This window comes from Aedes albopictus, chromosome 1, assembly GCF_035046485.1.
Source record: "Aedes albopictus strain Foshan chromosome 1, AalbF5, whole genome shotgun sequence".
NCBI classification, from domain to species: domain Eukaryota; kingdom Metazoa; phylum Arthropoda; class Insecta; order Diptera; family Culicidae; genus Aedes; species Aedes albopictus.
The window spans coordinates 326,738,227-326,751,416 of NC_085136.1; the positions used below are offsets into that span (position 1 = coordinate 326,738,227).

The 13,190-nt window shown below is 45.5% G+C and overlaps 1 protein-coding gene across 6 annotated transcripts in view; it reads left to right on the forward strand.

Moving 5' to 3' along the window:
* Positions 1 to 13,190, forward strand: part of LOC109406392 (uncharacterized) — a 400,264-nt gene that overhangs the window by 228,194 nt on the left and 158,880 nt on the right. For all 6 annotated transcript variants that reach the window (XM_062847298.1, XM_029867662.2, XM_062847299.1 and 3 more), the window contains one exon: positions 6,036 to 6,178. In XM_062847298.1, coding sequence (XP_062703282.1) covers positions 6,036 to 6,178 — 143 coding nt within the window. The remainder of the gene's footprint in view (positions 1 to 6,035; positions 6,179 to 13,190) is intronic.

Sequence of the window (13,190 nt, forward strand, 5' to 3'; positions counted from 1 at the left end):
GAGACGAGTCCCGTCAGAATTCCGAGACAAATCCTATCAGGATTCTGAGACGAATCCCGTCAGGATTCTGAGACGAATCCCGTCAGGATTCTGAGACGAATCCCGTCTGGATTCTAAGACCAACCCCGATAAGGTTCTGAGACGAATCCCGTCAGGATTCTGAGACAAATCTGGTCAGACGAATCCTGTCAGGATTCTGAAAAAAGTCCCGTCCGGATACTTAGACGAATCCCGTCATGATTTTTAGATGAATCCTGTCAGGATTATGAAACGGATTTGCTCAGAATTCTGAGAAGAATCCTGTCAGGATTCTGAGACAAATTCCATTAGGTAAGATTCAGATGATTTTCAGCGGTTTTCGGAGACGCTACAAGGGCGTTTTAGTGGGGTTCTAAGGGTTTCAGGTGCGTTACAGGGGTCCGACGGCTTTCAGGAGGTTTACGGAGGCATTTCAGGAAGATTCAGAGAATTTGCAGCGAGTTTCGGGGGAGTTACAGGATCATTTTCGGGGGTTTCGGAGGGTCTTAGATACGTTAAAGTTTTCGGAGGTATTTTAGCGAGATACAGAGGATTTTACGCGGGTTTCAGAGGTATTTCAGGAATATTCAGAGGATTTTCAGCGAGCTTCGCATGCGCTACAGTGGCATTTTCGGGGATTTCTAAGGGTCTCAGGTGCGTTACAGGGCGACTAAGGGGGTTTCCAAAGGTTGTCGGAGTCAATTCAGAAAGATTCAGAGGATTTTCAACAAGTTTCGGAGGCGTTACAGGATCATTCGGTCGTTTTGGAGGGTCTCAGGTGCGTTACAGGGTGCCAGGGTTTCAGGCAGCTTTTGAAAAAATTTCAGCTAAATACAGAGGATTTTCAGCTGGTTGCAGAGGCGACACAGAGACGTTTTCGAGGGTTTCTGAGGATCTTAAGAGCGTTACAAGGGGTTTCGAGAGGTTTTGTTCTAGACAATACATTTTGGAGCACTGCTCTCAGATTGAGGGGGATTCCAGAGATGTTTTAAATCGTTTGAGGCGGTTTCAGAAGGGATTCGAGACGTCCCAGATGCTTGTGGAACCGGTGACCAATATTTTTGGAGTTTGGAGATTCTCGATCAAACATTGAATTCACCACTTGACAGCACATACTTGCATGAGGCTGTATAAGCATGAATTTCACTCAAACATGTCAATTATGCAAGTAGATCTGATAACTTATGCTAAGGAAAAATAACTTAAATAGTCCCAGCCCTCTCATATCTCATCCCTGAACACGCTCTAAATTAAGTAAGTAAGTTACTTAAATCTAAATTTAAGTAACGTTACCTACAATTCTCTGAAGCAAAGCCATGACTTCAGTTACTTCATCAAATATTCTCAGGAATAGTTATGAGAGACCTTTTTATTAAAACACCATCGAATATGAGTTAATGCAGCTCACAGGAGTTTCAAGTAAATCTTCCAAGAATTCTTTCCTATGCTCTTCCAAAAAAAATAAAAATCCCTCCAGGAGGTCCATCTGGGAATCGTGCAGTAGTCTCTTCTGAAACTTCGATCTTGAATTTTTGCTCGATTTCTTCTTGAATAGTCTTTGTAATTTCTTCAGGATTTCTTGCTGCAATTCTTACAACAGTTCCATCTGGGAATCTTTCAGGAGTTGTTTTTGGGAATCCTTCAGAAGTTCTTCAAGGTGCTATGCTATGAGAGGTTTAAGAGCACTTTCAGGGTCGTTTCAGATGGGTTTCAAGGCCCTTTCCGGGGTCTTAGAAGAGTTTTCAGCATAAGCGTAACTAGGTGATAGCTCTAGGGAGGGCCAAGGCCATGTCGATGTGTATTTTTTATACTAAAAAGATGCTTTTCGTCTGGATTGCGTGATTTTTTTCCGAATTCAATTATTCTGGAGGTGGCCAGGCCCCCCCTGGCCACCCCCTATTTACGCCAATGGTTTTCAGAGGTATCGGAGGGCATCAGGGGCTTCCGAGAGATCTCCAGAAGATTCCTAAAGGATTTCAAGATGTTTCGGGGAATTTCAGGGGTGTTTTTTGAGGGAATTTAAGAACTTTCATGAGTGCTGTGGGAGTTGCAATGGGGTTTCAAGGCGTTTTTGTGGTTTTCAGAGGTTTCAGTACAGGAGAGCCCTAGTCGTGCATTGGGGTCTTAATTACTCCAACAAACACGCTGAGCGTGTACGATGTCAGCGTTATACGCGCCAGCTAATGAACAAAGATGGATAAAGCAAGCCTACGGAAATTTCAGGCGGTGTCTTGCGGGCTCCACGGGACGCCTACGGGGGTCTTACAGACGTTTGTCAAGAGATTCAATACGTTTCAATTGGTTTCTGAGATATCCATGGAGTTTGAATGGGGTTGGTAGAGTTTACAGTGATCTCATGGGGAGTTTTAGGGGTATTTCTGGGGGACAGCCTACGGTAGTCTCGAGGGGGTCCGCTGGGTATAGCGTTTCAGAAGATTTCAAGAATTCAATGGGGTTCTCAATGGGACTTGGTAGGGTCTAAGGGTAGCCTACAAGGGTCTAATAAGGCTGCTGAGGGGTATGGAGTTTGAGTGGATTTCACGGAAATTCACGGGATGTTCTGGAGGGTATCGAGCCTACGGGGGTCTTCTGAGGGATTCAATACGTTTCAAGACATTGTTTGAGAGGATTTGGTAAAGTTTAAAGGTAAGCTAGAGGTATCCCATAGGCAGAGTTTTCTGTGGGGTATGGCGAATCAATAGATTTGAGAGAGTCCCACTGGGGTTCTCAATGGAACTTTGTAGCGTTCAAGGGTTACCTATAGGGGTCTCATAAGGTTTCTGAGCGGTTTGACGGTAGATTTCAGGGAATCCTAAAAAGTTTCAATGGGATTCGGTATAGTTTGATGGTAGCCTACAGGGATTGTATTGGTGATTCAAGAGGTATTCTGAGGGGTTTCAAGGAAAGCCTAGGGCTTTGAGGGGGTTCAAGGCGTTTCAAGATTTCAGGGAGGTTTCAAGTTTAGTCCAATGGAGGTAAGGGCTTGTCTGTGGATATAAATCCAACGGAACACTCCAAAATGTTCCGGCAACCAACCAGCCAACCAACCAATCTGCTCAGGATTGTAAGAACATACTACTCAAGAGTTTAAGTAAACTCTTCTCAGATTACTGATCCCATCTGGCTCGGAATTCTGTGTCGGTTTTTCTGAGCAAATCCTACTCAGATTACTAAACCTATCTGCTTCAATACTCCAAGTGTTGTTCAGAACTCTGAGCAAACTCTGCTCTGAATTTTGAGTCAATCAAGCTAAGGATTATGATCCAATCCGATAAGAATTGCGAACACATTCTGCTCAGGATTATGAGTAAATCCAGCTCCAGGGATACTGAGCAATTTGGCTAGAAACTGTTTACATTTGCTTGGGATATTGAACAAGTCATGCTCGAGATATTTCTAAGCGAATTCTGTTCAGATTTCTAAACAATTCCTACTCCAGATTGTGAGCCGATTCGGCTGAAAATTCTAGACATGATTAGCTCAGTATCCAAAGCTGGATTACTATAAATTTCTGTCCAGAGCCCATCCGGCTCGGGATGCCGAAGTTATGAAGGACTCTCCGCCTGCCGTATCAGTATCTGATTTTTTTTGCTCTTGATTCTAAGCAACTTCCTGAACACAGCCGCCCTATAAATTCTGAGCTCATTGTACTCATGATTCTAAGCAAATCCTGCTCATGATTCTGAGTGAATTTTGCTCAATATTATAAGCCAATGCGGCTAAGAACTTCTCCTTAGGCTTTTGAGCATAATCCTGAGCCGATTCGACCCAACATTCTGAGCCAATATAGCTTGAGATGTACTGGGCATTTCCAGTTTGGAATACTGAGTCATTCATGCTTGAGATAAAAGACCATTTCTGTTCAAATTTCTAAAAAAAAACTTACTCGGAATTCTGAGCCAATTTGGCTCAAAACTCTGAACAGAATTGGCTCAGAATCCTAAGCTAGATTAGCCACAACTTTTGAGCGGAATGTTATCAGTTTTCTTAGTCAATTCAGCTCGGGTTTCTAAACCAATCCTGATCAGGATAATGAGGCAATCCTACTCAGGATTCTAAGAAAATCTCGCTCAAGATTTCAAACAAACCTTGCTCGCCCATGACGAGCTCCAATCAGGATTCTGTTCACATTCTACTCAAGCTTCTTCCGGCTTCCTGAACGAATCTTGCTGAGTATATCATTCATTTGATACTGTGCAAATCCTGTTCAGGATTCTGAGCTACCCTTTCTCAGGATTATGAGCTGATTTGGCTAAGAACTCTGAATTCTCTGAATGATCTAGATCACGATTTTAAGCGTGAACCAGCTTGATGTACTGAGCCACTATTGATTTCTAAACAAATCTTACTCGGCTCCAAACTCTGAGCAGAATTGGCACAGAATCCAAAACTGGATTAGCATAAATTCTCCCAGATTTCTGAGCCAATCAAGCTCAGGATTCTGAGCCAAAACTGCTTAGAACTCTATGCCAATTTTGCTAAGAATATTGATCCCATCAGACTCGGAATTCTGAGCCAGTTCTACACATAATGCTAAGCAACTCCTACGCGTGTTACTGAGCCCATCGGCTTTGAACTTGAGCCTGTTCTGCTCATAATTCTAATGGCCATTATTCTGAGCCAATCTTGCTTGAGATACTAAGGGGATTCTATTCAGATCCTCGGCTCAACAATCTAATCACTGATGGTCAATTGATGGCCACTGAGTGCCAATGGATTGCCAATAAATGGCCACTGATGACCAACCGATGGCACTTGATTTCCAATAAATGCTCACTAGTTACCAATCGATGTCATCTGTTGATCAATTGGGTTTTTAAATTAAGAAAAATGTATCGATTTTTTGATTTTATACGAAGGAGCACCTTTTTCTGAGCCACCATGATTTTTTTCAGATTTTTAGAACTTTATTTTGGTACCTAAAATTAATTTCAAAGAGATTTTATGAAATCACCTTTTGACAGCTGAGTAACTGTTTGACAGCTCCACCCAGTACAAAATGCGACGAGGGGTGATTCGACAAATCGCTCCCATACAAACTTCAAATTGATTTTTAAATAGGTTCCCGGTCACCAAAATTCATGAAAATTTGGATTTCGGCTCAGTTTCGCATGCAGATTCGGAATATGTAATTATCTCAACACCGCTAAAGAAGCCAATTGATGACCAAAGATAGCCAATCGATTGCCACTGATGGCCAATCGATGACCACAGATCTCAAATCGATGGCCACTGATCTCCAACCAATTGCCACTGATTGCCAATCGAGGGCCACTGTATATCAATTGATGGCCACTGAAGTCCAAAACAGGATATAGCTCCCTAAAGTGCAAATCTGTATAGCCAATGAACTGTTCTGGTGGTTTTACCCCAGCTTCCGCTACGTTACAGGGTCGAACAGAACCGACACCCATGCATATTACGGACTGCACACCTACAACGCGATCGTGATTCGCTCTTTTTCTGCTTAAATGGCTGTGTCTCGTGTTTTATTTGTCCAAACTCTACCTACTTTAGTCAGTATCATAACTCGTGTATCTTAATTATCGTCTCCAATTAAATTTATCGTTTTAAAAGCTGTTTTTGGAAACACTTTTGTTTGTTGCTCTCGTTTGATCTCGCTCGCTTACTCGCTTCATCAGCAACTCTGCAAAAACCGTGCAACTAAAGCACAAACTGATTGAGGTGGCGCAAGCAAACCTCAATTGGGCAGACGATGATTAGCTGTTGCTATTTAAGTGTGTCTTTTAATTTCGTTTATTCCGGCCGTGGTTCAAGAGAAGATTCGGTGTGTTGGCGAGCAAAATTCCGTGTGCCAAACGGCGCAAAGATGTATCGATCTTCCTTCCTTCCTTCCAAGTACTTGTTAATATCTCTTGTTATCTCTTTGTGTATTCCATAATGACATTATTGTTGTAGCAGCTGTGTAACGAGCGCCTAATCGATCTAATCGTTTCGTATGTGTGTTCTTTTTTTCCCCTCTACCCAAACAACCACCACGACCACCAATGGGACAGTGAGCTGCAGGCAGCCAGTGAAGATTGGATGAGTGATTACGCCGACAGCGACGTCCGCCGAACCTCGGTCATCGCTGGGAAGGATTACCTGCCCGCATCGGATTTGATCAGAAAGAGCATCCGGCGCTCCTGGACGATATCCAGTAAGTATGGACTAAGCAAGCGACCCGCACGCACATGATGAGTGTGCGGTTATTCTCTTTGTGTATGGTATGGCCTAAAATCAATATACACCCGGTGTCGTCGATGGCCGGGTCCGTTTAGTGTTTGTTTTTGGATGGGATGGATGGTGATGATGATGATGATGATGATGGGGTGGGGGTCATCAACATCGAAAAAGAAGCATGATGGAATTATATCCAACATTCTCGGCATGAGTTCGTGCAATAATGCTAGAGGGACTCGGTCAGCTGTCGACGCTGGGCAGTCCTATTTGCGAAGGGCCGAAATGTAAATGTCACATTGAAAAGTCTATATAATCCATAAATAAATTATGAAATGTAGGCGAAGAATAGATATGTTAACTTTAAAATATTGGAAAATTTGTAATTTGTGATGGCACTTGACTTCCAATAAATGCTCACTAATTACCAATCGATGCCACCTGATGATCAATTGATGACCAAAGATAGCCTATCGATTGCCACTGATGGCTAATCAATGGCCAGTGAGGAATTACATCCAGGGGAATACCAATCCCTTGAGCAATTCCTGAAGGAATTTCTGGAGGAATTTCTGGAGGAATCTCTGGAGGAATTCATGGAGGAATCCCTGATGGAATTTCCAGGAGATATTTCTGAAGGAGTTCCTGGAGGAATCCCTGGAGCAATTCCTGAAGGATCCCCTGGGGCATTCCAGGAGGAACCCCTGGGAGAAATCCCTGGAGGGATTCATGGAGAAACCCCTGGAGGAATTCCTGGAAGAATTTCTCGACAAATTTCTGAAGGAAACTCCGAAGGCATGTTTGAAGGAATCCATGGAGGAATTCCTGAAAGAATCCGTGTAGGAATTCCTGGATGAATACCTCCAGAGATTCCAGCATTGATTCCTCTAGGAATCCCTTCAGGAATTTCTAAAGAGGTTCCGTCAGGAATACCTCCAGGGATTCTCCCAAGAATTCCTTCAGGAATTCCTCCAGGGATTTCTTCAGAAATTCCTCCACGGAATCCTTCTTCAATACCTCCAGAGATTCCTCCAGGAATTCCTCTAGTGATTCCTTCAGGAATTACTCCAGAGATTCTTCCAAGAATTACTCCAGGAATCCCTCCAAGAATTCCTTCAGGAATTCCTCCAGGGATTTCTTTCAGGAATTCCTCCAGGGATTCCTTCAGGAATTCCTCCAGGGATTTCTTTCAGGAATTCCTCCAGGGATTCCTTCAGGGATTCCTCCAGGGATTCCTTCAGGAGTTCCTCCAGGGATTCCTTCAGGAATTCCTCCAGGGATTCCTTCAGGAGTTCCTCAAGGGATTCCTTCAGGAATTCCTCAAGGGATTTCTTCAGGAATTCCTCCAGGGATTCCTTCAGGAATTCCTCCAGAAATCCCTTCAGGAATTCCTCCAGAAATTCTTTCAGGAATTCCTCCAGGGATTCCTTCAGGAATCCCTCCAGGAATTCCTTCAGCAATTCCTCCAGGGATTCCTTCAGGAATTCCTCCAGGGATTCCTTCAGGAATTCCTCCAGGGATTCCTTCAGGAATTCCTCCAGGGATTCCTTCAGGAATTCCTCCAGGGATTCCTTTAGGAATTCCTCCAGGGATTCCTTCAGGAATTCCTCCAGGGATTCCTTCAGGAATTCCTCCAGGGATTCCTTCAGGAATTCCTCCAGGGATTCCTTCAGGAATTCCTCCAGGGATTCCTTCAGGAATTCCTCCAGGGATTCCTTCAGGAATTCCTTGAGGAATTCCCCCAGAGATTCCTTCAGGAATTCCTCCAGAGATTCCTTCAGGAATTCCTCCAGGGATTCCTTCAGGAATTCCTCCAGGGATTCCTTCAGGAATTCCTCCAGGGATTCCTTCAGGAATTCCTCCAGGGATTCCTTCAGGAATTCCTCCAGGGATTCCTTCAGGAATTCCTCCAGGGATTCCTTCAGGAATTCCTCCAGGGATTCCTCCAGGGATTCCTTCAGGAATTCCTCCAGTGATTCCTTCAGGAATTCCTCCAGGGATTCCTTCAGGAATTCCTCCAGGGATTCCTTCAGGAATTCCTCCAGGGATTCCTTCAGGAATTCCTCCAGAGATTCCTTCAAGAATTCCTCCAGAGATTCCTTCAGGAATTCCTCCAGGGATTCCTTCAGGAATTCCTCCAGGGATTCCTTCAGGAATTCCTCCAGGGATTCCTTCAGGAATTCCTCCAGGGATTCCTTCAGGAATTCCTCCAGGGATTCCTTCAGGAAATCCTCCAGAGATTCCTTCAAGAATTCCTCCAGAGGTTCCTTCAGGAATTCCTCCAGAGATTCCTTCAGGAATTCCTCCAAGGATTCCTTCAGGAATTCCTCCAGGGATTCCTTCAGGAATTCCTCCAGGGATTCCTTCAGGAATTCCTCCAGAGATTCCTTCAGGAATTCCTTGAGGAATTCCCCCAGAGATTCCTTCAGGAATTCCTCCAGGGATTCCTTCAGGAATTCCTCCAGGGATTCCTCCAGGGATTCCTTCAGGAATTCCTCCAGGGATTCCTTCAGGAATTCCTCCAGGGATTCCTTCAGGAATTCCTCCAGGGATTCCTTCAGGAATTCCTCCAGGGATTCCTTCAGGAATTCCTCCAGGGATTCCTTCAGGAATTCCTCCAGAGATTCCTTCAGGAATTCCTCCAGAGGTTCCTTCAGGAATTCCTCCAGAGATTCCTTCAGGAATTCCTCCAAGGATTCCTTCAGGAATTCCTCCAAGGATTCCTTCAGGAATTCCTCCAAGGATTCCTTCAGGAATTCCTCCAGGGATTCCTTCAGGAATTCCTCCAGGGATTCCTTCAGAAATTCCTCTAGGGATTCCTTCTGGAATTCCTCTAGGGATTCCTTCTGGAATTCCTCTAGGGATTCCTTCTGGAATTCCTCCAGGGATTCCTTCTGGAATTCCTCCAGGGATTCCCTCTGGAATTCCTCCAGGGATTCCTTCAGGAATTCCTCCAGAGATTCCTTCAGGAATTCCTCCAGGGATTCCTTCAGGAATTCCTCCAGGGATTCCTTCAGGAATTCCTCCAGGGATTCCTTCAGGAATTCCTCCAGGGATTCCTTCAGGAATTCCTCCAGGGATTCCTTCAGGAATTCCTCCAGGGATTCCTTCAGGAATTCCTCCAGGGATTCCTTCAGGAATTCCTCCAGGGATTCCTTCAGGAATTCCTCCAGGGATTCCTTCAGGAATTCCTCCAGGGATTCCTTCAGGAATTCCTTCAGGGATTCCTTCAGGAATTCCTCCAGGGATTCCTTCAGGAATTCCTCCAGGGATTCCTTCAGGAATTCCTCCAGGGATTCCTTCAGGAATTCCTCCAGGGATTCCTTCAGGAAATCCTCCAGGGATTCCTTCAGGAATTCCTCCAGGGATTCCTTCAGGAATTCCTCCAGGGATTCCTTCAGGAATTCCTCCAGGGATTCCTTCAGGAATTCCTCCAGGCATTCCTTCAGGAATTCTTCCAGGGATTCCTTCAGGAGTTCCTCCAGGGATTCCTTCAGGAGTTCCTCCAGGGATTCCTTCAGGAATTCCTCCAGGGATTCCTGCAGGAATTCCTCCAGGGATTCCCTCAGGAATTCCTCCAGGAATTCCTCCAGGAATTCCTCCAGGAATTCCTCCAGGAATTCCTCCAGGAATTCCTCCAGGAATTCCTCCAGGAATTCCTCCAGGGATTCCTTCAGGAGTTCCTCCAGGGATTCCTTCAGGAGTTCCTCCAGGGATTCCTTCAGGAGTTCCTCCAGGGATTCCTTCAGGAATTCCTCCAGGGATTCCTTCAGGAATTCCTCCAGGGATTCCTTCGACATTTCCTCCAGGGATTCCTTCAGGAATTCCTCCAGGGATTCCTTCAGTAATTCCTCCAGGAATTCCTCCAAGGATTCCTTCAGGAGTTCCTCCAGGGATTCCTTCAGGAATTCCTCCAGGGATTCCTTCAGGAATTCCTCCAGGGATTCCTTCAGGAATTCCTCCAGGGATTCCCTCAGGAATTCCTCCAGGAATTCCTTCAGGAATTTCTCCAAGGATTCCTTCAGGAGTTCCTCCAGGGATTCCTTCAGGGATTCCTTCAGGAATTCCTCCAGGGATTCCTTCGATAATTTCTCCAGGGATTCCTTCAGGAATTTCTCCAGGGATTCCTTCAGGAATTTCTCCAGGGATTCCTTCAGGAATTTCTCCAAGGATTCCTTCAGGGATTATTCCAGGGATTCCTTCAGGAATTCCTCCAGGGATTCCTTCAGGAATTCCTCCAGGGATTCCTTCAGGAATTCCTAAAGGGATTCCTTCGAGAATTCCTCCAGGAATTCCTTCAGGAATTCCTCCAAGTAGTTGAGAATTCCTCCAGGGATTCCTTCAGGAATTCCTCCAGGTATTTCGTCAGGAATTCCTACAGGGATTCCTCCAGGGATTTCTTCAGGAATTCCTCCAGGGATTCCTTCAGGAATTCCTCCAGGGATTCCTTCAGGAATTCCTCCAGGGATTCCTTCAGGAATTCCTCCAGAGATTCCTTCAGGAATTCCTCCAGAGATTCCTTCAGGAATCCCTCCAGAGATTCCTTCAGGAATTCCTCCAGAGATTCCTTCAGGAATTCCTCCAGAGATTCCTTCAGGAATTCCTCCAGAGATTCCTTCAGGAATTCCTCCAGAGATTCCTTCAGGAATTCCTCCAGAGATTCCTTCAGGAATTCCTCCAGAGATTCCTTCAGGAATTCCTCCAGAGATTCCTTCAGGAATTCCTCCAGAGATTCCTTCAGGAATTCCTCCAGGGATTCCTTCAGGAATTCCTCCACGGATTTCCTCCAGCGATTCCTTCAGGAATTTCTCCAGGGATTTCTTCAGGAATTCCTCCGGGGATTCCTTCAGGAATTCCTCCAGAGATTCCTTCAGGAATTCCTCCAGAGATTCCTTCAGGAATCCCTCCAGAGATTCCTTCAGGAATTCCTCCAGAGATTCCTTCAGGAATTCCTCCAGAGATTCCTTCAGGAATTCCTCTAGAGATTCCTTCAGGAATTCCTCCAGGGATTTCTTCAGGAATTCCTCCAGGGATTCCTTCAGGAATTCCTCCAGAGATTCCTTCAGGAATTCCTCCAGAGATTCCTTCAGGAATTCCTCCAGAGATTCCTTCAGGAATTCCTCCAGAGATTCCTTCAGGAATCCCTCCAGAGATTCCTTCAGGAATTCCTCCAGAGATTCCTTCAGGAATTCCTCCAGATTCCTTCAGGAATTCCTCCAGAGATTCCTTCAGGAATTCCTCCAGAGATTCCTTCAGGAATTCCTCCAGAGATTCCTTCAGGAATTCCTCCAGAGATTCCTTCAGGAATTTCTCCAGGGATTCCTTCAGGAATTCCTCCACGGATTTCCTCCAGCGATTCCTTCAGGAATTTCTCCAGGGATTTCTTCAGGAATTCCTCCGGGGATTCCTTCAGGAATTCCTCCGGGGATTCCTTCAGGAATTCCTCCGGAGATTCCTTCAGGAACTTCTCCGGGGATTCCTTCAGGAATTCCTCCGGGGATTCCTTCAGGAATTCCTCCGGGGATTCCTTCAGGAATTCCTCCGGGGATTCCTTCAGGAATTCCTCCGGGGATTCCTTCAGGAATTCCTCCGGGGATTCCTTCAGGAATTCCTCCGGGGATTTCTTCAGGAATTCCTCCGGGGATTCCTTCAGGAATTCCTCCGGGGATTCCTTCAGGAATTCCTCCGGGGATTCCTTCAGGAATTCCTCCGGGGATTCCTTCAGGAATTCCTCCGGGGATTCCTTCAGGAATTCCTCCGGGGATTCCTTCAGGAATTCCTCCGGGGATTCCTTCAGGAATTCCTCCGGGGATTCCTTCAGGAATTCCTCCGGGGATTCCTTCAGGTATTCCTCCGGGGATTCCTTCAGGAATTCCTCCGGGGATTCCTTCAGGAATTCCTCCGGGGATTCCTTCAGGAATTCCTCCAGGGATTCCTTCAGGAATTCCTCCGGGGATTCCTTCAGGAATTTCTCCGGGGATTCCTTCAGGAATTCCTCCAAGGATTCCTTCATAAATTCCTCCGGGGATTCCATCAGGAATTCCTCCGGGGATTCCTTCAGGAATTCCTTCAGAGATTCCTTCAGGAATTCCTCCAGGGATTCCTTCAGGAATTCCTCCAGGGGTTCCTTCAGGAATTCCTCCAGGGATTTCTTCAGGAATTCCTCCAGGGATTTCTTCAGGAATTCCTCCAGGGATTTCTTCAGGAATTCCTCCAGGGATTTCTTCAGGAATTCCTCCAGGGATTTCTTCAGGAATTCCTCCAGGGATTTCTTCAGGAATTCCTCCAGGGATTTCTTCAGGAATTCCTCCAGGGATTCCTTCTGGAATTCCTCCAGGGATTCCTTCTGGAATTCCTCCAGGGATTCCTTCTGGAATTCCTCCAGGAATTTCTTCTGGAATTCATCCAGGGATTCCATCAGGAATTTCTCCGAGGATTCCATCAGGAATTCTTTCAGAGATTTCTTCAGGAATACCTCCAGGGATTCCTCCATTGATTTCTCCGAGGATTCCTGCTGGAAATCCTCGAGGGATTTCACCAGGAATTTCTCCAGGGATGCATCCAGGAATTACTCGAGAGATTCCATCAGGAATTCCTCCAGGGATTCTTTCAGGAATACTCCCAGAGTTTCCTCTAGGAATATCTCCAGAGTTTTCTCTAGGAACTCCTCATGGAATTCCAACAGGTTTTAGAAGGGTTTCAAGTGCGCTTTTGGGAGTTTCAGGTTGTGTTTCAGGAGTGTGTTAGCGAGTTCAGAGAATTTCGTTGTGGTAGAAGGGGCATTTCAGGGAGTTTGAAAGGGATTCAGGGGCATTTCAACAGCGTTTCAAAGGGCATCAGAGGATTTTTTTTTTTTTGAGGTCTCAGTATTTTAGAGCAATTCAGGCGATTTTGATAGGCATTTCAGAGGATTTCAGGGTGTTTATGGAAGTTTTATATGCATTCAGGAGGTTTGAGGTGGTTATCAGGGTGTGTCACAGGTATAAAGAGGT